Here is a 23,537-nt window from a genome sequence, read left to right as displayed (position 1 = left end):
GCATTTGAACTTGCACCTTTGCTCCAGTACTTTTAAAGTAAGTTGTTTTCATCTTTGGCAGCCTCTGCCAGCTTTACATTGAATTCCCATTAATGTTCCTTAAAAAAAAAAAAATCTATTAATTCCATTCAACCATGTTGTGTTTGGTATTGCACATGACTCTTTTACTGCTGTTTCTTTTTCAGAATTAGCAATGCCAAATTTTGTTTTTGTTTTACAAAGTTATTGAGATGACAATATCCATAATCAGCTGACTTTTACGCACAAACTGTGACCTGATAATCCTGAAACGCTTAGTAGGGAAGAAAGGTCAGCGGCTTCTTTTTTTCCTTTTTTCTTGTAAAGAATAAAACTGCATATTCTACCTTATATTTTAAATGGAAGGAAGAAAATATACAAGCCCATATTGATACCATATTTCTATTAAGAGCAACAACAGTTCATATGTTCCTGTTTGCTACTATCACAATTCAACACATGAACGCAGAATCAGCTCTATACCACGAATACTGCTGGAAGGGATTGTTTAGGATTATCAACTCACTGCTGCCAAGTCCATAACAAGCAAAAGCATCCTGGAAATAAATCCCAAAACACATATCTTTCAGTACATAATAATGCAACTGCTTTAGGTAAGTACATAATGTACACAAGTTTTATCAGCATTTTAACTCCCCAAGATGTAAGCTTCCTCTTTCAAATACAAAGCAGAGAGCCAATAAGATAGATCTATAATACAGCCTTAGATTTTGTTTTTCTTAAACAATTTGGTCACAATGCACCTTTGATATAAAAGCATTTTTAAACTTTATTATTAATACTCAGGACATTAGGAATTTCCAGATTTTTTCAGTAGCATTTGTAGAACCACTTTTGGTAACAAATACAGTAGTTAGGAATACGCATTCAATTCAGAATGCATAGTAATGTTTATCCTGAATCCTTTCTGGCTAAAAACAGGGCTGGTGCTGTGATGGGATATAGAATGAGAATCTACAAAAAAAACACTGTAATATGTTTCTTTTTTTCCCAGAGGCTTCATCCTCTTTTGCTGGAATACTTTATAAATACATATTAAAAAGTAAGGCAACAACTCCAAACAGTCCAAGCTGTTTGCTCAACTCTATTCCCAATTAGATTCGCAATCTTGGTGATCAATTTCATGGTTGTACTGTTTAGTGTTTGTCTTTCTTATTTCAAAATGGTCCAAAAGGATGTCTTCTGACATTTCTAAAACATCTCTGGTTTGTGTGTTCAATGACGTACATAACTAATACTGGTCAGGTACTGAACCCTATGATGTCCCAGTGCCTGTTTTCAAAGGATTCAAGACATTGATTTGGAGTCACCATAAACTGATGCGTGAATCCAAAATTCCCTTCCCTACTATGTTTATCACCTGCTCTCTTTTACTCCTAATTTTAAAACTAAAGGAGTACCAGGACTACCTGCTTACTGGAAAGATGTTCACTCCAGTGAACAAAACTTTTATCAGGGACCTTTATAATTCACGGCCCCATTCCACGTGGACATTCAACTCATGAAGATGTGCAAAAGGAAAAGATGTCAAATTACAGTCAAGTTACCCGGAGGAGGATGTTATACAAACTTATAAGGAAATGACAGTCTTTTTTTTCCCCATTCCTTTACTATAAATACACTTAACAGCTTAGCAGAAAGACAAGCTAAATTTAAGATTGTTCACATTTGAAAATTGTTTCATACTCTCTGCTAATGATAAATAAGGAACTCCCAATAATGGAATTTTAATATACAAATTTCATTGACAGATCTTTGAAGACTGCTTTTTTTTTTTTTTAAAAGGGGGTTAGAACAATGATTATGTTTGCCAAGTTCTGAGAAGTCCATCTACTGTCCAAACTTTGGACTGAAGTCCTTATTTTTTTTTCCTTTACTTAGAGACAGGTATATACAGTGCTGTTGTAATAATGAAACAAATGTGAAATCTACTGTAAAGTTGCACAATACAGAAAACTGCTGTTCCATCTTCTACTACATAAATGTGTGACTCCACAGGTTAGTAAGGTTGTTGTCATTATTTTTGTTAAGTTGGAATTATCCCATCACGTCTAAGACCTCTCTTTAACTCCAGATCCTCCAGTTTTTTCCACAATTCTTCACGCTCCTTTTCTTTCTTTTTCTCACTGGGGAAAAAATAGAATACAAGGTAAATAACTGAGAAAGTTTAAAGAGATTATCCAACAATAACTGCCCCTTTGACATACTTTTCCCCACACTTTTTAAAAGGTCTCTGAAAAGTTTGGCATTTTTGGTTTTTCTCTCTCTCACTTTTTATTTTTTTTTTTATTTTTATTTTTTTTTCACTTTTTATTTTTTCTTGACACTTCTATAGACATAAACTAGAGTAGGAGATGACAAGAATATTTTAATATTTTACATTAATATTCCTTTATACTTAGCTTAATAAAGAAAATTAACTTCAAAATTACCAAGAAAGAAAAATGATGATCATTTTTATGTAACTGTTATCCTAAAACCAATGGTACATTATTCATTTTTACTTTGGGTCTAGTTCAAATCTGATTTTCTTTTTGTCTCCAAATAGTTTCTCAAAAGGGTTGATAGAGATGACACTGATACAAAGAATGTAGTAGGTCAAGAAAATATACTTCCTCTTTATTATTACTCATTTTTCTTACATTATGTATATGTAAACTCTTTAGCAGAATCTTGTTCTTACAAGTATTAAACCACAAAATCCACATTACTAACTTATTTTATACCTATATATATGGACAAATTAAACATTCTTCTGTGATTTCAGTTTTAAGTCTGGACAGAACTTTGTTGATATTATTGGGTATTAAATCTGTAACGTTCCAAGCCTTCAAATTTGGCTCAATATCAATTTGACTAATGACTTCCAGAATTTTCAGATTTCACTGTTTGGTAAAATTTACCAAAAAACTAGATGTTCAAAATAGGGTAGGGACTCCCCTGGTGGAGCAGTGGTTAAGAATCCGCCTGCCAGTGCAGGGGACACAGGTTCGAGCCCTGGTCCGGGAAGATCCCACATGCTGTGGAGCAACTAAGCCCGAGCGCCACAACTACTGAGGCTGTGCTCTAGAGCCTGCGAGCCACAACTGCTGAAGCCCGTGTGCCTAGAGCCCGTGCTCTGCAACAAGAGAAGTCACCACAATGAGAAGCCTGCACACCTCAACGAAGAGTAGCTCCCACTCAATGCAACTAGAGAAAGCTGTGCACAGCAACGAAGACCCAACACAGCCAAAAATAAACAGATTGATAGATAGACAGACAGATAGATAGATAAACAAATTTTATTTTGCCAAGGATATTTTTAGATTACCATATTTTTATAAAATAAAGAACGTTAACTTTAACATCAATGAAGTAGTAAGTACACAAATCAGGAACACATGGCTATACTATACATTAAATAATTTCATATTTATTAAAAATAATTCACTACACTGTCCCTAGTTTCTTCATGTTGTGATGAACCAGTAAACAGCAGACCCAGATAACATTTGTGAATCCATAAATTCAGATAAATCCTGAAAACAGGGGCTCTGCCGCCCCAGGCATGGCAGATTATGGTCCTTATGCAACTTCACTTGGTAAGAATTTAACTTCACTTAGTAAGAATTTCGTACTTCACTACAGTACAATATGTACTCAGGGAAGGAAATCTACATAGGTTAAGTGAAATGTGTATACAATTCCATTGCCTCATATTTTTTATTGTCACCAATTTTTTAAAAGTTATATTGATATCTAGAGCAACAGAAATTAATCTTCATCCCCCCACCAAAATGTCTCCAGAAATATCTAAGGAATTTTATAACCTCATTCCACTAGAGTATTGAGGGAACATTTAATTATATAATATGGTAATTAAGATTATCACTTTATAATTATTGTTTCAGTGATTTAAGCTTTGTTTACTACAACTAGTTCCAACCAGCTCAAATGCACTCTGCACAATGTGATTCTCAGTGAGTGTAATAGTTTTCCAAACAATTACCGATTTGGTAATTTTGATCCTGAAAATTTTTATTTATAGGGTAACAAGGGCAAGATTAGATAATTCTCCAACCATTATGGATACTAGATTCTTAACTGTAAAGCAAGCTGTTTGGTAAATTATCACTTTTGGCTTCTCAGTACAGTCTGGGGATAAGATTAGGTCTAGATAAATGTTATCACAGAACACTGATTTAAAAGTAAATTCTACAGATCCTGCTGAGTTTCAATGCATATTGATCTTCCTATTTGGAGGAGGAAGAAGATGGTAAGCAAGGGCTTAGAGACCTTATCCAACTAAAAAACAGCTTAAACGTATGTTAGGTTCTTACTGCCCTAATCTGCAGTTTACATTAAGTGCTGACATGATTAAAACACTCATCTTGTTACTGAAGCATTTCACGAGTCTTTGATCAAGAGTTGCATGGCAATCATCGCAGTCTATCCTGTGGGGCTTTTCTTCCAGATGAACTTCTTGCTGAGTTATCATACATCTTTTACACTGACAACTTTATCTTCAAAAATCCTAAATATTTCTGAGATAGCTTCTGTCACCCCCATACTTTCCCACTTTTCTCTCTCCCTGTAGGTGGCAATTTAAAACTCCACCAAGTTGTCATACTAGAGATAATGTCAAACTCTCTTCCAATTTCAATTTCACAGAGCACTAACGTTGGCATATGTATCAATAGCTATGAGTGTTACTTACTACACCCACCTGTTTTCAGATTTGTAATACTTAAAAAATTTTGATCTGAACTGAAACAGTTAGTTACTTCTTGCCTTCCGGAAGTGAAATCCTCCTTTCATTTCTTGTCTAACAATACCAAATAAATCTCTTTAGTCTCTTTTTCTCTTCCCACATCCATGGAAAAACCAGTATTTCCAACTATTCAGTACAACTTTCTATTGCTCACTTGACAAAATATTATCCTGGCTTTAAAAAAACCCTTCTGTTATTAAGAAAGTCCACTCACTATAAGTCGCTTTAATATACCAGATTATCAGAATCAGCTTCATAGTGTCTATTCCTGGTCCCCTTGTTTCATTCTTATGTTTTTCAAGAGTTTGGCCTATTTAGTTTAAATGATAAATGATCAGAAAACAGTTCTGAAATTCAACAGAAATGAATGAATTTAATTCAATCGATTTGAATATTTTAGAAATAAGGTCTTTAATAGTCTTAATGGAATTCTACAGATTTAATCCTTATTCAACTAGGATAATAAAAATGGGTTTTTACTTACCATAAAAGAAAGGATATTATGTACAATGCACTCCTTAATTGTATGTCACAGTATAAAAATGTGTCCTGTATCTCCTTTACTTAAATAACATTTTTTTAAAGATTTTAACTTAAGTTTGGAACATGGAGGGTTACTATAAATTTAATGATTTGCAGCAACTATAAATACTGTATAGTAAATTAAAAGTTCTTTAGGTATGGTACAACATATCCAATAACTGGTATTTATTTCAATGTGGCATAAAAAATCTCAGTCTCCTCTCTCTACCATTAAACACTTGCCATATTCCATAATTAAGTCACTTTCCTATACTGCATCCTGGTAATTAAAAAAAAAAAATTGGTTTTCCTGGTGGCACAGTGGTTGAGAGTCCACCTGCCGATGCAGGGGACACGGGTTTGTGCCCCGGTCCGGGAAGATCCCACATGCCGCGGAGCAGCTGGGCCCGTGAGCCATGGCCGCTGAGCCAGCGCATCTGGAGCCTGTGCTCCGCAACAGGAGAGGCCACAACAGTGAGAGGCCCGCGTACCGCAAAAAAAAAAAAAAAAAAAAAGAAAATCGTCATGAAGGTCCTTTGTCCCTGCCACCAAACCTTTCCTTTCATTGTTCTTTTTATCTAAAATCCAAGTAACACATTAAAAATTGGGCAAAGATGCAAGAGAACCACAGATAGTTTTGCTCAGGAGGTTCCGCCAGGTCTTGAGTATGAAAACTCTGGGATCCTTGAAGGTCTGTGGTTTTATGATATACACAAAGCTGACATTTTCTTCTGGATGAGAAAAGCCAACCCGGAGGCTCAACTACTAACAAGCTCTCCTCAATCTCTCCAAGTATATCAAGCCAGGGTCTGAATATCTGTGTGCCCCCAAAATTCATATGCTGAAATTCTAGCCCACAGAGGTGACGGTATTAGTAGGTGGGGCTTTGGGGAAGTGATTAGGTCATGAGGGTGGAGCCCTCATGGATGGGATTAGTGCTCTTATAAAAGAGACCCCACAGAGATCCCTTGTCCCTTCCACCATGTGAAGACATAGTGAGACCAGATATGAACCAGAAAGAGGTCCCTCATCCAACCATGCCGGTGCCACGCTCTTGGACTTTTAGACTCCACAACTGTGAGCAATACATTTTTGTTCTTTATAAGCTACCCATAAAATACCCATGTGGTCTTTTGTCATAGCAGCCCAAACGGAGTAAGACAACATCTTCTGGAAAGTGAACACATTGAACAAGAAATATCAAAATTGAAGAATCATGTAAATGAACTCAAGAAAGGCCTACTAAACCAGAGCATTTACGATAAAGAGTTCAACTGGTTTCTGCTCTCCTTTGATCTTAAACATTTCAAGATCTGTATAATACACTTTACCTCCTTGTTCTTTTCACTGCTCTCTAAATCATAAGGAATTTGTTGGGTTTTAGTATAGAAAGTAAGTTCTGGGCCAAAGAGCTAAACAAAAATGGTGCCTCATCTCTCCTGCTGCTGGAGTGAAGTACAAATCAGTTCAGAAATCTAGTTCAGAATGGGAGTGACTCCAGATGGCAAACTACCTGATGGTCCCCTTAAGTGGACCTGAAATACCAGTTATGTGCCAGGCTCTTAACCCTGAGGCAGAAGAGAAACACTATGGAAGGGAAGAAGGAAAGCAGCCTTTTTCAAAATGACACTTTGTTACCCAGTGGCAGACTAATAAAGTCACAGCTAAGGATCATGTGAAAACGAATATGGAAAGAAATAAAATTTGCTGCTTAGGATTTCAGGTACAATTAGGCAACTTCAGCAAAGAGCAAAAAAAGAACTCAACAGTATTATGCACAGCTGACAAAAAAGCTTTAAAAAGTTACCGCTGACGATCTGACTTGTATGTGGCTGTCAGCTCATCAAACATGGTGCTGTTCATTTCCATAAACGCCTTCAACACGTTGTACACTAATGCCACGATAGCCCTGGAAGCACAGAGAGAAGGCAACGTATTGGTTAGTCCTACATAATGGGATGCTGAATGAAGAGAGCGGATGTACAGCCTTTATCTGAATGAGCTCCTCACACTGCAGTCTCCCTCCCTTTTTAGTTGGAACAACTAGAAATGACCTACAATTCACTTCCACATCAAGAGAGCTACATTCTTTAGGTAAGATATCTTTCTGAGGGGTTGGCAGGATTAGAAAAACAAAATCTAATTTTGCCCTCCTAATTATGGGTACCCAGAATAGACTTGCCTGTGGGCACTTGTTAATTTAATAAAAAGGCAAGTATAAAAATAAAGCAACTTCACCCTAAGAATGAGCACCTGTGGTAGGACCAACCTTCGAGACCTGAATTTGCATAGAATTTTATTTTTAAAGCGATAATATACATAATTCATCAAAATCAAAGGCTGTTCCCATGGTAACAAATTTTATATATCTATAGTTCATATTCAAAGATGATACCAAGCCTCTGTAAGCTGGGCAGTTTAATACGAGTTACGTCTCTAGTTGGGAGTTGCATCAGTCCATCCACTCCTCAGTCCCCTTGCTGACCCAGTACACAGGCTGGTAAGGTAACTGGCAAGCTGGTGATGGCTGCAACTAGCTGTGGAATACTAAACAGCTAAAGAGCCAAACGGCTGCCTATGCTTATCAAGTGGAAGAATAAGCTCTTGGCAACGTGAGGACTCGGCCGTGACGGGCTTCGTATATTCAGACTAGAGTCTAAATAACACTGCCCTTTGCAAAACTACATGACATTACTTCCCTTTAGTGTGTTTTGAATACCATTGAAAAATGCATTGGTAAAAGTTAGGCCATATAATAAACCCTGGGTTTGATGTTTCTAAAACAGTTATAAGAAAGTGGACTTGCTGTGTTGCTTCTGCACTGTGTCCATTAAAAGGGAAACTTATGGGGAACGACCTTCTCAAATAGGATGGGCAGTGATGGAGAAGAGCCAAATACAAGCTACTGAGCAGTTACAGACACTTGCTAGAACTACTCTCTAGGTTCTCAAGAGGCTATCTACATAATGAGATTTGTTTGCTAGCTCTTTACTCTTATAAGTTTTAGTCATAAAATTTGACAAATGTGAAAAGTAAGAAATATGGTATTTTATAGTTGTATGTAAAACTTTTAGACAAACATACTACGAATATACTAAATTATCTCTAATTTTTAATGCCACATTAAATTTTCTTTCTATTCCACAGAGAAATATGTAAAGCTCTTCAAATACAGAATGCTTTAACTTTCATAAGACTAGATGATAAACTCCTCCTTGAACATTTTAAAATGTTTTTCCCCCTAGAGAACCCATATAGTGACTGAACTGGTTTTTAAGAAATGGATCTTGTTAAAATGCAAATCAGTTCAGAGCACTTCCCTTCTTACAACTCTTTAGTGTTTCCTTATCATCCACTGGGTGAAGACTCACGTGGGCACCACTCCACTTTCTAACCCTACCTTCCAGCAACCTCCCCAAATGACCTTGTGCTTCAGCCCTCCCAAATTCACAGGTCTCAGAACATGACAGGTGCTTCTTACCTTTTTGTGCCTTTTTTATGTGATGGGTAGACCGACTATCTGAATGGACTTCTCCATCCCATCCACCTGCCAAATTCTTTTAAGATTCAGTTTGAGCATCACCACCCTAGCAATATCCACAACCTTCTCCTCTTGATCCAGAGCATCCCCAAAATACCTCAGCTACATTCACAGACAGGTCAAGAAGCCCTCAAGTAAACAGATATCTGAATATAACAGCACTTAAAACACTGTTTTATAAAATGTCTGTTTATTTGTGGGTCTCCCCAACCAGTCAGTGAATTTCTAAAATGTAGGGATTTTATCTTTTCACATATCTATCTTCAGCATCAAGCACAACATCTGACGCATAGCATACATGCGAGACATTTTATTAAGCAAAAGAGAAGGAGGGAGGAAGAGAGGCCAAAGGAGCGGGGAGAGAGAGAAGGAGGGAAGGAGGGATGGAGGGAGGGGGGTGGGAAGAAGGAAGGAAGCAAGGAAGGAAGGAAGGGGAGGAGGGAGGGACGGAGGGGGAAAACTGTGAAAACCTACGGATTCCAATGTTCTTTTGAAATCCTATAAAGACTGGAAAACATGATGGGAAGGATGACATTAGAGTTTTCTTCTATCAAACTCATGATGTATTCATTATTCCAATAATAGAGTGCCCTTTCTGCCACCTTTGAGAAAAGAAAAATAAAATGTTAAGAGAGAAAGATAAAACAAAATTATAATCTCTTCAAACAAAAGTATTTTAAGATGATCTTAATATCATTCAATCAAGTATAAAATTAAATATTAATCACACTTTACATTTTTGTGGGTTTAAAATCTTTCAGAAAGTTCCGAAGTGGTTCATCAATTCGGGGATGAAAAAGAAGTTTTCCTACCTACTTATTTATATTCTCCTTTAACAATGCCCATTTCATCTGATTCCACATTTTCCCTACACAGCTCGCAAGCTCCAGACACCCTCACCCTACTTCTATACGCTACACTGTTTTCCCCATCACTTTAATCCCCTTCCTGGCTCACCTCTTTCATCCCGCACACTGTAGATCAACCACAAGGTGCAGCGCGTGGCTGGCCTTCAGTCAGTAGCTGCTGAAGAAAACCCAGCTGCCCATCCCTGCAGAGCAGGCGCATTTGCTAAGCACCTCCTATGGCCAGGCACTGTGCCCACCCTGCAGGCAGAATGTGTCATCCTTACCACCATCCAAGGAGTGGCAATCACTGTACAGAAGAGGGCACTGAGGTTCAGAGAGATTGGGAACCTGGCCACAGTCACACTGCTAGTCAATGATAAACTGGGATGTGAGTCTAGTGCCCAGACTCTTTCCAGAGTTCATTTCTGGTCCCTTCCTTTGAACTGGGTAAGCCAGGAGGAAGTCACTCAGTTTAGGACTCAGGGATACTGGCTGTACGTACATTCGCTTGCTATCTCAGACCCCTTTTTTCTGACTGCCACATTTATCAACTGACTCTCTGAATTCAGAGGAAGCCCTCAAAAAGTAATCTAAAATAACAATAATAATTCCAATAAACCAAAGTCTCAAAAAAATAAAAAATCTAAAAACCTCTAAAAAGAGTAGTTATATGGGGAAAGGGAAAAAAGAGCAGCTTCTTTTATTCATACAGATTAAGAAATTATGTTTTAATTAAATAAATTTAAATTTAACTTAAATGTATTCATTTAATTTAATAAAATGGTACAACCTGTGCCCACCAATAGACTCTGGGAAATTAGAACCTTATTCAATAATTGAACATTATTCAATTTGGTTCACAAAAAAATCCTGGGTCTCATAAGGCACTAGACACTCAAGAGTACAAAGAAAATAATTCACTATTATTGAACGTTTACTATATGCCAGGCACTGTGGTAAGTGTTTCACTTACATATTTTCTCATTTAATCCTCACAACCAACACACAGAGTAGGTACCATTATTTCTATTTTGCAAATGAGGAAACTGTGGCTCAGAGGAGATAAGCCATAGCCTCAAGGTCACATGGCTAGCAAGTGACAGACTCCTAAGTCCCTGCTTAACCTCTTCACTCTATTATCCCTATGGAGCTCGTGTGCTGGTAGGGAAAGGGGGTTCCACGATCCCCAATCCAACATGAACTGTGATAGATGCTGTATCAGATCTAGAAATAAAGAGCCAGAGGAAAGAGCAGAAAGAACAATCCAGATGACTCGGGGGGAGAGGAAGAGTGGCAGAAATGTACCACAGGCCATAGCATCTAAGCTGGGCTTTGAAGGATGAAGGAAAGAAGCCAAAGGAATTACAGGAAAGGCGGGCAGAGGCACCAACACGGACAATGTGTCTGGAAACATGAAGCATACATGTGGCTGAGGCAGGTAGAGCACAAGGCAAGGAAAGGGCAGGGTGAAGAGGAGAAATAGGCATGAGGCTGTTCTGAAAACAACCCATAGGAGAAATTCTTAAAGAGACCACAAGAGGATGCTAGTAAAGGCAGAGAGACCTAGGCTTTTCCTATATCCAAGTATGAGCCTGATATTTACCTGCTACTTAATGCTAATAAGTATCTTAAGCTCTATGTATCTATTTATCAGTATGTAAAATCACTTACAGAAAGAAAGTCAGTATCCAGCAAAGCCCTTTAAAGAGGAAAGGCACTGCTTATGCAAAGTGAAAACTAGCATGTCTGACAGCAGGACAGACCACTACTTTCCTGGGACCCACTGTCTTCCTGCACACACACAGTGCAGTGTCTCTAGCTCAGAGCCTTCTAACCCCAATGCCTCACCTGGGCAAGTAGTGAGCGGCATCTGACTACACAGAGTGACACTCGATAAATGTCTGTTGGATGAACCAATGAACACTCAATTAATGAACAAAGAACTTCTTTACTCTCCTTCTTTCTTTTGTTCTCAGTTTTACTTCTGTCAAGGAATTTAAAATTTTTTTCCTTCTGCTATGGACTGAATTGTGTCCCCGCTCCCCCACCTCCATCCCCGTCTCCCCCTCCTGCAGGAAATCCAAATGCTGAAGCCCTAACCCCTAGCGTGAGTGCATTTGGAGATAGGAGTTAATTAAGGTTAAATGAGGTCATATGGGTGGGGCCCTAATACGATAGGCTTGGTGGCCTTATACGGAGAGGAAGAGAGAGATTTCCTTCTCTTTCCTCAAGCATGCAGGAGGGAAAGGCCATGTGAGGACACAGTGAGATGTGCAAGCCAGAAAGAGCCCTCAGAGAAGCATACCACGCTGGCACTCGGATCTCAGACTTCCAGTCTACAGAACTATGAGAAATCAATTCCTGTTGTTTAAGCCACACAATGTGGGGTGTTTTGTTATGGAAGCCTGCTGCAGTCTAAATGTTTGTGTCCCCCCAAAACTCCTACGTTGAGATCCTAACCTCCAAAGGCGATGGGATTGGTGCCTTTTAAAAGAGGCTCCCAAGAGCTCCCTAGCCCCTTCCACCATGTGAGGATACAGCAAGAAGTCTGTGACCCAGAAGAGAGCCCTCACCCAATGGTGCTGCCACTCTGATCTCAGACTGCCAGCCTCCAGGACTGTGAGAAAAAATTTCTGTTGTTTATAAGCCACCAGAGTCTGTGGCATTTTGTTAGAGTAGCCCTAAGACACAGCCCTAGCTAATTATGACAGTCTGTCTCCTTTCTAAGCTTCTGAGCTTCATTTAAGGCTCCCTGGTGGTACTCATTTGAAAGGAGAGTCCCACTCTTTGCCCTCCATTACCACAAACACATGATAAAAACTGAAAAATAAGGTAAACAATCCAGATATTTGAGCACCACAGGCCATGTGTAATATGTAAAACATGTACATAGTGTCCCGCATTAAAAAAAAAATCTAGACATGTCATATTATCTGAATGTAATGGTTCATGTAATGGTTTCTACTCTTTTTTTGTTTTTTTGGCTTTGTGGTACAATTGCAAAGTTGTCATAAGATCACTGACTTGACATACTAAGATGTCTTTAGGTCAAAAATTAAAACAACAACTACAGCCAGTGTCTCTAACTATGCAGGATAATGACAGCTCAGAGAAAAGTCCACCATCAAGTCCCCCATGTTAGCAATGGGGTTCTGTGATGCCAAATACAATCTGAACAGTCTCTTCCAATCAACAGGCAGTATATAAAGAATCAGTTCTCTAGGTCTGTGACTTGGACCTTTGGTGAGACAGCCAAAGTATAAAACCTAACGTGTTTCACCCAAGATCACCTTCTTCTCTCCAGTGTGGGTCCCACAGCACTGCTAAAATGTCCCCAGTTGAGAAAAGGGTTGCCCAGGCTCACCCTCCCTGTGTTCTCCCAGAGCGGCCACAAGGAGGCAGAGTGGTGCCACAGGAAGGGCACGGGCTTTCACCAGAAGCGACGCCTATGTGACTCCCCACTCCCTATTAACTGGGGCACTTGAGCAAATCATTCTCTGAGCCTCATTTTTCTCATCTAGAAAGTGGGGGTGAAGCCTCAGAGGATAATTTGAAGTTTAGGAGTAATGTATGTAAAACATCTAGCACAGTATAGAATATCAGCATTCTCTTTTTCTTTTAAGCTTTATTCAGCATTCTCTCTTACACACTATAGGATCCCTACCAGTCCACCTCTTATTCAGCCCTTTTACTTGAGACATGTTATTTGACCACTTTGAGGGTCAGTGTTTACGTCTGTAAAAATCATAATGCCCTCCTTGCAGAGTGGTCATGAGAATTCAAGTTACTGGACAGAAAGCACCCGTCACAGCAGCTGTCATGTAACAAGTGTTCAAGACGAAGGTGGTGATTACCAAAAGTATTGTTATCGTGTGAAAAATCAGCCAATAAAAACAACAGGTAGGGCTTCCCTGGTGGTGCAGTGGTTGAGAGTCCGCCTGCCGATGCAGGGGACACGGGTTCGTGCCCCGGTCCGGGAAGGTCCCACATGCCGTGGAGTGGCTAGGCCCGTGAGCCATGGCCGCTGAGCCTGCGCGTCCGGAGCCTGTGCTCCGCAACGGGAGAGGGCACAACAGTGAGAGGCCCGCGTACCACGAAAACAACAACAACAACAACAGGTAGTTAGTGTCCATTACATTTCTTTCAATACCGATGAAACTTTACCAAAATAATACATGTTGTATAAGCCACTCTGGCTCATGCCCTCTTATTACTAACCTGAAAATGGGGGCTAGAGACACACTTGGCAATTTGTTTAAACAAAGGTTCTTGGATTTTAACAAACTGTGAAGGTTCAATCACATCCAATATTTCTTCCAGCTCCCCAAGGAACATAACCTGGAAGTACAGGCAAAACACAAAGTGTCAGGTGCTTGATTAAAAAATCCATATGGACAAAGGAATAATGAGGGTTTTGCAGTTTTAATATAATGAAAATTTATACATAAAACCAAACATGAACAAAACAAATCAGGGTTTAACTTATGTTAGATGTTCATTTCACAAGGAATTCATCAGAGAATACTTATTAAGAACAAATTCCCTACGGCATTGAAAATGTGATTCTATTTACTCTGGAAAAAATACTCTGTGCTACATCTATTATACAGAATGAGGAGTACTTACACACTGCAGCAGGGCCCTGGGAAACGGGACTATCCCTTTGGGGCTCTCCTCCCCTCCTCCATATTTTTAAAACAGTGGGCAAGTGGCCCTCCGGCACGATGGACAAAGCTCACGGCGGCCGCACATGCAGATATTTGCCAAACATTTACAGCCCCTGCTATGTGCTAGGCGCTCCTCTAAGAGACACCAGTTCGCAGAACACACGAAGTCAGAGAGACAAATGAGGAGGTTCAGCCACACACACACGCCACTTTAAACCCCTCAGCACACACGGACCCAATCTCCACACTTACACACATATACATATGAACACACTCACTCGCTACAGAGCACAGTGAATCTTGTGACCTCAGTACCATGTGCCTCCAGAACCAGAGCTTTTAGATCACAAAATGGAATCAAATCAATAGTAGGGTCACTCGCTTCCAACATAATGGAAAACTGACAGAGAAGTTAAAACTACTTTCCTATTTAGGCATGAAGAAATAACTGCCTAGAAAAAAAATTAAGCCTGCAATTAAAGTACAAAACATGATGTTTTCATATCTTGAGATGCATCTGGGTAGCAATGCATAGTTTAATCTTACCTAACAGGTATTAAGAAATTAGATGATTTTCTGAAAATGTGTAAAGTAGGGTTTTGGAGAATTGTAGCTGATTTGAGAAGGAGGGTGTTTCTGTTAAAAGCGAAATATAGTCGAGCCTTGCCATTTGTTGAGAAACATTCTGAAGTTCTTCCAAAATACTCTCCACATGAAAAACTAACAGCTGACCTTTGTTTGTGGGCCATTTTCCATATGGTTTCTAACCTTTCAGAAAAGTGGGTGCAGATCTGGTGCCCAGCTAGGCTCACCGCGAGGCTAAGAGCTTCACTTCCTCCACGGAAACCTCACACAGCACATGCTCACTTAGGTCTTGGCAAAAGTACAAATGATTGTAGATCAGAGATTTCCAGGGCCACCTGTGAATAGCTGAAACTAAAGGTCTGTAATATAGTTTAAGATTGTGCATAGTAAGATCCCACCTACATGAGGCTTTAAAGTAGGTATTGGGGCAGCTTGCTGTAGCATCTATCAACAGTGACAGCAAAACCTTCATATTATGTAGGTGGTCACTAGGAAGGGGACATCAGTAGAGCTAGACAGTTGGATACATGACTGGGGTCTGCCTTGGACTTACCCAGGGCTGAGCAGCCCAGGGTAAAAGCCCAGGGTTCAGGAATCAGGGAGGCAGGTGTGGCCTAATCACCTGTACTTAGCATACCCAGGTAGGCTACTAAACCTCTAAATAGCAGTTTCATAACTAGTCAAATGAGAATACTTACAGTCCTGCCTTGCTGAGTTACAATAAGGATTAGAGGAGATAATGCATTTTTACACATGCTTATTATCTCAGTGCTCTAGTAAGCTATTAACACACTGACATTGAGCACTTACCTCTTTTTGACTACATGTTTTGGGCCAAAATTTCATTAATCCCCTAATAACCTAAAATGAAAAGGGGAAAAACAAATTGCAGTTAATTTTCTTCTATACACCATGAAAAGTGGTCTTTCTGAAGTGTTTTGAAATTATGGAAAAAATACTTACTGGTTCTGTGAGTGAAGGATCTTTCTCCAGAAACTGTACTATGCAATATGCCAGCTGGAGAAACAAACAGACAAAAGACAAAATTGGAAATTCTATATACTCAGGGCTCAAAGATGTATTATTAAAAAGCCCTAAAAAGTTTCCAGAGTCTGGTTTTAATAACTTCACATTCAATTCATTTTTAAAATAAAATATATATAAAGTAAAATATGAAGCTACTTTTTCAAGCCAAAGATTGACACTAACAAGGCTCCAGGGAAATTTTTTTAAAAAGCATATTGGGACATGAAATATTCAGCTAATGAAAAGCAGAGGTGAAACAGCACATCCAGTATATTCTGAAAGTATCTCATCTACATATAGTTTGAGCTACATCTCATGGGCTTCTTTTCTCTTTGCTGGAACATCAACAGTACTGGGGTTTACTGTGGTTCCAGAAGAGTCCTATATGAGAAGCAGGCACTTATTAAAGACATTGCTGGTGGCATGAAATGGCACGCGCAAACTGAAGCAGCTTCATGGAAAGATAAAAGGTTGTACCTGCCACAGGTAGAGCCCTGGACAAACACAAAGAGTTCTACATCTGATGCTAACCCATCGAGGTAAGAATTTGTAAATGATCATGAAATGTGATATCCTATTTCAAAAACTAGAGACAAGATCTGCAAAAGGGCTCGTAAAGATTCTTGGACAAGAAATCCACCCTTGCAAAACAACATTTTGATGGTGTTCTAAATTAGAAGCATATGGACTAATTTTTCCTCGAAACACAGCATTTCACATTTAAAGAGGAACACCACTCTGAAAAATGTGTTACATTTTTATGCAAACTCAAAACACTCCCATTGCAAGGAGGAGGGCGTCAGAGGTTTGAACTGGTAAAATTAAAATGCCACTAGATCATTTATCTACCTCCTAATGACATGCTTACCATGCAAGGCAGTTTTAGCAGGGAAATCAGAGTGGGGACTAGACAGGGTGTGCTTTTTAAAGTAATGGAGACTAAAAATAAAAGTAAGTGAAAATACTGATTGATTTGTTTACTTGTGAGAGTGTTATTTGTATATAGGAAGTGAGAAAGAAATGGTGGATGAACTGGAAGAGGGGGCAAAGGGCAAGGATAGACTAATGCAAAATGAGGATGAGCTAAAAGATTCAAGAACATCCCAAAATGATTACACATGTCCAAAGGTACACATCTGAAAAGCCCATTACATTTTATTATATGCAAACTTTCAGTATATAACTGTGTGAACTTGGGCAAGTATCTAAGTTCTCTCTGTAAAATGATATGATTAAACAAATGCTTCTCCCACTTGAAAAATATCCCCATGACACTCCTATACATAGGAAAATATATACACATTTTTATTTGCCTTGGGGAATACTTTAAACTTTAACAAGCGGTTTGTTTGTGTAAATTAAGTAAATAACAATATCAATGAAACACTGGGTTTACAAACTTTATTTTGCTTCCAAAAGTAGTTGTACAAAATTCTACCTGGGCATGGAAGAGTGATAAGCTCCTCACAGTGTGTAAAGGGATCAACACTTTCACCAGAAACTGTTTGTGTTCTGCCTTAAGAGGTAAAGCAAAGCCATTGATAATACTAGGAAAAAGAAAAGAGACATGAATTAGCAATGTTACCACAACAAGCTAAATTGAGACACTGTTCTTGTGAGATTAGGTTAAATCTTAATCAGTTTATGTTTAGTCCAGAACAACCCAAAACCCACCCCAGTGGCATTCAAGACTTCTTAGTTGCTTTAAAGAATATCTTTAAGTAGGAAGGAAATTTAGAAGAAGGAAATTTGCTTCTGATCTCCCAGCAAAGTCTCCTGAGATCTCACACCTAGTTGGATAGTTCCCAAAAGCTTTTGTATCAACAACTCTTTATTTTTCCTTCCCTCTTTTCCTTCCCCAAATAATCGCCTGCCTTGCTCACCCATGACCCTTTCCATTTCCAGACATCATTCCTTCCCGTTCCTGAAACTGGCCCAGGCCAAGATTATCCCTGGGTAAAGAGCCCAACTATGGGAAGTCCCAGAGAGAACCGTGTGACTCCACCTTCCCTCTCTCCTCATATTAGGAGGAGAGACTAAGTAATCACATCGTCCAGTTACATTAGCTCTCTTGTGTGTAGAAACCCACACAACAGCTGTCTCTTTCCAATTCATTCCACTACTCCAGGCAGCAGCTGTTCAAGAACTTGACTTGGGTACACGGACTCTTTGAAAATGGCAATCTTTCTAACTTATTATAAACTTACTTTCAAAAATTATGGCACAGGAGAGGTAGCCTAGAAACGAAACTGACAAGAATAAGATGTAACTGGCCTGACTGCAATTAGATGAATAATGAATAAACTGTTAGCTCTTTCAGTCATTCCAAAAAAAATAGCAATTCATAATTATAGAACAAGGGAAACACAAAACTGTGCCTTGTAGAGTCAGCTGGGAAACATTATAAGCACAGATGAGACCCGATGTACATACAAGCAAGGGATTTGGGGTAGCATTTCCCTGTAGCCACCTGAACCTGTCACAACGACATTCACCTGAGATTAGCAATGAGATAAAAATGTGCTTACCTTCCTAATATTTCCAGCAGTTCAGCTACACCATTGAAGTGTTCTGTTTCATAAACAAACCTAAAAAGACACAGAAAAGAAGAGGGGAGGGGAGGGGAGGGGAGGAGAGAAGATAAAAGAAAAAAGAGAAAAAGTCAGTACACTATGGTCAAATATTTGAGGTTTACTTAATACTTCTATAAAACCACCAACTTTGCTTCTCCTTCTCCCCCCACCCTCCACTTACCTTAGAAAAATATTGTTAATCTGTTTTCGGATAAATGCTCTAAGACCAAGAAACTTGCCATAAATTCTGTGTAAGACTGTTTTTAAGTAGTCCCGTTCCCGTGGGTCTTCGCTGTCAAACAGCTCCAAAAGCTGTTGTAAATAAAAGACAGTGTCGCTGTCAAAAGCAGTTTCAGAAAAGGATTTGGGAATTCTGCCACTCACTTAAAATTCCTTCCTTCCTTCCTTCCTCCCTCCCTCTCTTCCTTCCTTCCTTCCTTTCTCCCTCCCTCCCTCCCTCCCTTCCTCAAAAAATTATTGAAAATCTATTATGTGCCAGGCACAGCGCTAGTCTTTGGGAATACAGTGATAAGTCAGACAAGGGTAGCTTATACTCTAGAGAAGATATACACAATAATAGCAATCATAACAATAATCATAATAGGTAACACATATACAGCACTTAGTATGATCATCAGGCAATTTTCTAAGCAATCTACTTATATTAATACTCCTTATGAGGTAGTCTTACTCCCATTTTTCAGAAGAGGAAATTGGGGCAGAGAGATGCTAAGTAACTTGCGCATGGTCTCAAGCAGTAGAGCTGGGATTTGAACCCAAGCAGTTGAGACCCTAGAGTCCATTACCTCAATCACCGCAATTCTATACAATAAGCCATCTACTGAGCTTATGTTCCAAATATATAGTTAAGCTTTCAGCTCTGCCAGAGCATTCAAGTAAATTTAGATAACCCACACCAAAGCAAGCATCAAAGTTCCCAACAATACTGGCAATGTTCTCTTTCTAGATCCTGGCTCTTATTACATGGGTGTGTTCACCACTGAGGTAAACACTTAATGATTTCCATATGTATGTTATACATGAATAACATTATTTTTAAGTTCCCAATCATTTGTAATCTAAAGGCAATAACTGAATCCTGATAAGATCACACCTTATCAGAATTGAAAACATGTCAACACAAAAACTTGTACATGAATGTTCACTGCAGCATGATTCATAATAGCCCCAAAGTGGAAAAATAACCCAAACGCCCATCAACTGCTGCAAAGTGTGCTTGCAGTGGAATAGTATTCAGCCGTAAAAAGGAATGAAGTACAAAAATATGTTACCACGTGCATGAACCTCTCAAACATCGTGCCAAGTGGAAGAAGCCAGACACAAAAAGGCCATATATTGTATGATTCCATTTATATGAAATGTCCAGAATAGGCAAATCCATAGAGACAGAGAGCAGTGACTGCTCATGAGTATGCTGTGCCTTTGGGAAATGATAAAAAAGTGTTCTGCACTTATATAACAGTGATGGTTACACAACTCTGTGGAATATATTAAAAAAACATCAAATTGTAAACTTTAAAAGGCTGAATTCTATGGTATATGAATTATGTCTCAATAAGGCTTCTATTTTTTTTTTTTAAACAATAGTGGGCAGGTTCCTCTAGCTGAAGAACAAACTTGGAGACTGGTTTGAATTTTACTGAGTTCTTCATACCTTCATTATCATTGCAATAAAACAAAACTCATAGTTCTAATGCTGACTTCATAGCAAAACATTTCAAGAGCATATAGAGAGCATACAAATGAAGAGACTACCCTAATTACCAAAAAAAGCTATCAGGACAGACTAAAGCATGATTTCAGGTGATTAAGACTGAGGCTGAGACCGACAGCAGAAGAACGCAGTGGGCAGTAATCAAATAAATCATCTACTTTGGTGCTTTTCTTTGAACAAAAGACAGAGTTACAGACAAAAAAAAAGAAAAATCCCTTTACATAATGGCAGAAAGCACAAACTGAAGAATAGTCTTCAAAACTGGGCAGTGAGACAGACAAAATTTTTGACTGTACAATGTCATGTATCCATTCAAACAATGAATGTTTCAAATGAGTATGTCGCCAGTCACTGGGCAAGGTATCAGGGATACAATGATGAGCAACACTGCTTTTACAGAGCCTAACGCAATGAGGGATACAGGGAAATAAGCAGCATGGTAAGTGGCTCGGGATACTATATAAATACATAGCAGACACATCTACTCTATTTGGGAGAACTGGAGTGATCAGGGAAGGCTGCTATAGGAAGTGACATTCATGAAGAAATTAGGAGTTAGAGGTGAAGGAAGTGTTCATGGCAGATTCAATAACACATACCTTCACCAGCAGCCTATCTGAACAGAAGATGTGATTAAAATACCTGCCATCTCTCTGCCTACTTTGTCATGCAATCAATCAACCAGTCAATCAGTCAATCTCTGCACGCACCAGGGATCGTCCTCTTTGCTGCGTGCATGCAGGCGTGCACACACACACGAACAAACTTGGAGTCCACAGGAAAGCAATGAGCAAGTCAACTACACATTTCCACAAGAAACGGTCTAAGAAAGAAAGATGTGAACGCTATGGGCAAAGAAGGCCCCACCGGCTCAGTATCTCTTACCTAATGCCTGCATAAAACGACAGATTTCTAACCTACTCATTCCATTCCTTGTTAATAGAAATAATTATCCTTTGAGTTCTATTTTTTTAGTTGGTTTCTATTTTCAAGTGTTGTAAAAGGGCTTAATGAGTAATTTGCAACTAACGTAGGAGAAGGTTTGAGGGGGTGTACTTTTAGCAAAACTTGAATCAACCATGCTTATGTACTGTTAATCTTTTTTTTTTTTTTTTTTTTTTTGCGGTATGTGGGCCTCTCACTGTTGTGGCCTCTCCCATTGCAGAGCACAGGCTCCGGACGCGCAGGCTCAGCGGCCATGGCTCACAGGCCCAGCCGCTCCGTGGCATGTGGGATCCTCCCGGACCGGGACATGAACCCGTGTCCCCTGCATCGGCAGGCGGACTCTCAACCACTGCGCCACCAGGGAAGCCCTGTACTGTTAATCTTTAAGAGTTTAATGAACACATAATAATTAAACAAAAATTATTTAACTCATGTTTCCATTAGGTCCTCAAAGAAAATGTATTACCAGGCACCTAACCTGAGTGAGTTTTAAAGCCACAAACATTATATATTCTATGTTCTTTGAGAAAGATGAATTGCAGTATATAAACTAATTTTCTGCTGCTCTACAGAACACACTCTTGATGATTTCACGATGTATGAGACAAAAGAAAAGGTAGAACACTGCACAGGCCCAAACAGAGGAGAGAGTGGGATGAGCTCTAATTTCCAAAACAAAGTAATATTTGTGTGCTTAGTCATATATACACTTCAAACACTCCCCACAAAAAAAAAAGCAATGAAAAACATAATCCAGTATTTGTAAATGCCTAGGTAGACTATGCTCCCTACAATGTAACAGGCAACTTGTTGTCAAAGAAGCAAAGCTGGAGTTTCCAGGGTGATTGATTACAGAGAAAAGACAGACCTGTCAACATGCTGTCTCCTAGTTTACAAAATCAGCCTTCCTGAAACTAACAGACAGAGATGAACTGCCTAGTGATTTAGCCAAAGAACCTCCCCTGAACCTCATAATAAATCTACAGTGAAATTAAAAGGGCAAAATGAAAAAGGTAGTTAGGGTCTTTCAGTTAGACTTGGGAGATTGAACCTCTCTCCTCTTGAACACTCCCTGAAGTGAGAGAAAAAAGAATAAAAATGGAAGAAATCCATGGGCAGAAAGGATTGGAGAGCAGATTAGACAAATTTGCACATCTCTCAAAGATGGAAAGTAGATGGCAAGGGGTAACTATCTTAGGTTTCCTCTTTCTCCACTCCGCTAAATGTTTTTCCATTCTGCCAGCAGGGAGGGACGCCAACAAGAAGCAAGCCAATTCACACCAGGGAACCCTTAAAAGGCATAAGAATTGAAGGCACCAGATATATTTGATGTCAAGGGTGTGAGGAGCTAGAAACAGCAGAAGTGATTGAAAGCCTGGAGAAAGAGTAACAAGACCTCCCAGATCCTCTGTCCCATGCAGTGTACTGAAGATTGAAAATCAAGGTCTGGAGGGAACAAATGAGTAAGTCTCTAGTCTTGGGGATATCAGATATAGCTAAAGTAAAACAGTTATTGAAAATAATGGGATTTAATAAAATTCTGCATGCTGAAGAACATGACCTTTGCCAGGCCCTTCCCTGACTAAGCTCTCAATTCTGACTGAGGCAGATTAGACGGTCCCTTTTTGGGGAAATTGACAGTCTCAAGAGGAAAACACCTGCAGATATACTAATATTTGAAGGTTTCTCAATGAAATGGCAAGGCCTCTGCCTAATGTGCCAAGTGTCTCCCACTTACGCGTACACACACACACACACACACACTCACAGACACAGGTTCTAGGAGGCTTTTTTTTTGTGGTACGCGGGCCTCTCACTGTTGTGGCCTCTCCCGTTGCGGAGCACAGGCTCCGGACGCACAGGCTTAGCGGCCACGGCTCACGGGCCCAGCCGCTCCGCGGCATGTGGTATCTTCCCGGACTGGAGCACGAACCTGTGTCCCCTGCATAGGCAGGCGGACTCTCAACCACTGCACCACCAGGGAAGCCCTCTAGGAGGCTTTTTTTGGACTAACGTATAACTATGAATATTGTCAAAGATCACCAAACACTCTAACATAAAAGATAGAGACCAAAACCAACCATCATAAAGAACTCAGAGGAAATAGCCATACTGCAAGGAGCAGAAAGATACTGCAAAAAATGAACCTATAACATCCCCAGAAATAAACAAATCTACTAGATACTTGAAACAAAATCAGAATGCTATTACAGATGAATATTCAGAAAATAAAATAGAGCTTTTGGAAATTCAAGATGTAACAGAAATAAAAGTTTCAGAAGGACTGGCGCATTAAAATGAGCAAA

The 23,537-nt window shown here is 39.4% G+C and overlaps 1 protein-coding gene across 2 annotated transcripts in view; it reads right to left on the bottom strand.

The window, feature by feature from the left end:
• Positions 1-1,900: 1,900 nt before the first annotated feature.
• The window catches only part of PPP2R5E (protein phosphatase 2 regulatory subunit B'epsilon), a 149,045-nt gene continuing 127,408 nt past the window's right edge, over positions 1,901-23,537 (bottom strand). Inside the window, exons 6-14 of one of the 2 annotated variants that reach the window (XM_065871587.1) lie at positions 18,733-18,863; positions 18,507-18,566; positions 17,417-17,525; positions 15,916-15,969; positions 15,763-15,813; positions 13,919-14,038; positions 9,327-9,454; positions 7,119-7,220; positions 1,901-2,165 (exon numbers count right to left, since the gene is read on the bottom strand). In XM_065871587.1, coding sequence (XP_065727659.1) covers positions 2,066-2,165; positions 7,119-7,220; positions 9,327-9,454; positions 13,919-14,038; positions 15,763-15,813; positions 15,916-15,969; positions 17,417-17,525; positions 18,507-18,566; positions 18,733-18,863 — 855 coding nt within the window. In that variant the 3' untranslated portion in view covers positions 1,901-2,065. The remainder of the gene's footprint in view (positions 2,166-7,118; positions 7,221-9,326; positions 9,455-13,918; positions 14,039-15,762; positions 15,814-15,915; positions 15,970-17,416; positions 17,526-18,506; positions 18,567-18,732; positions 18,864-23,537) is intronic. The other variant, XM_065871588.1, reaches the window with a different exon arrangement.

This window comes from Phocoena phocoena, chromosome 2 (assembly GCF_963924675.1).
Source record: "Phocoena phocoena chromosome 2, mPhoPho1.1, whole genome shotgun sequence".
NCBI lineage: Eukaryota > Metazoa > Chordata > Mammalia > Artiodactyla > Phocoenidae > Phocoena > Phocoena phocoena.
The sequence above is the reverse complement of the archived record's forward strand: the minus strand, read 5'-3'. Positions and strand labels throughout refer to the sequence as shown.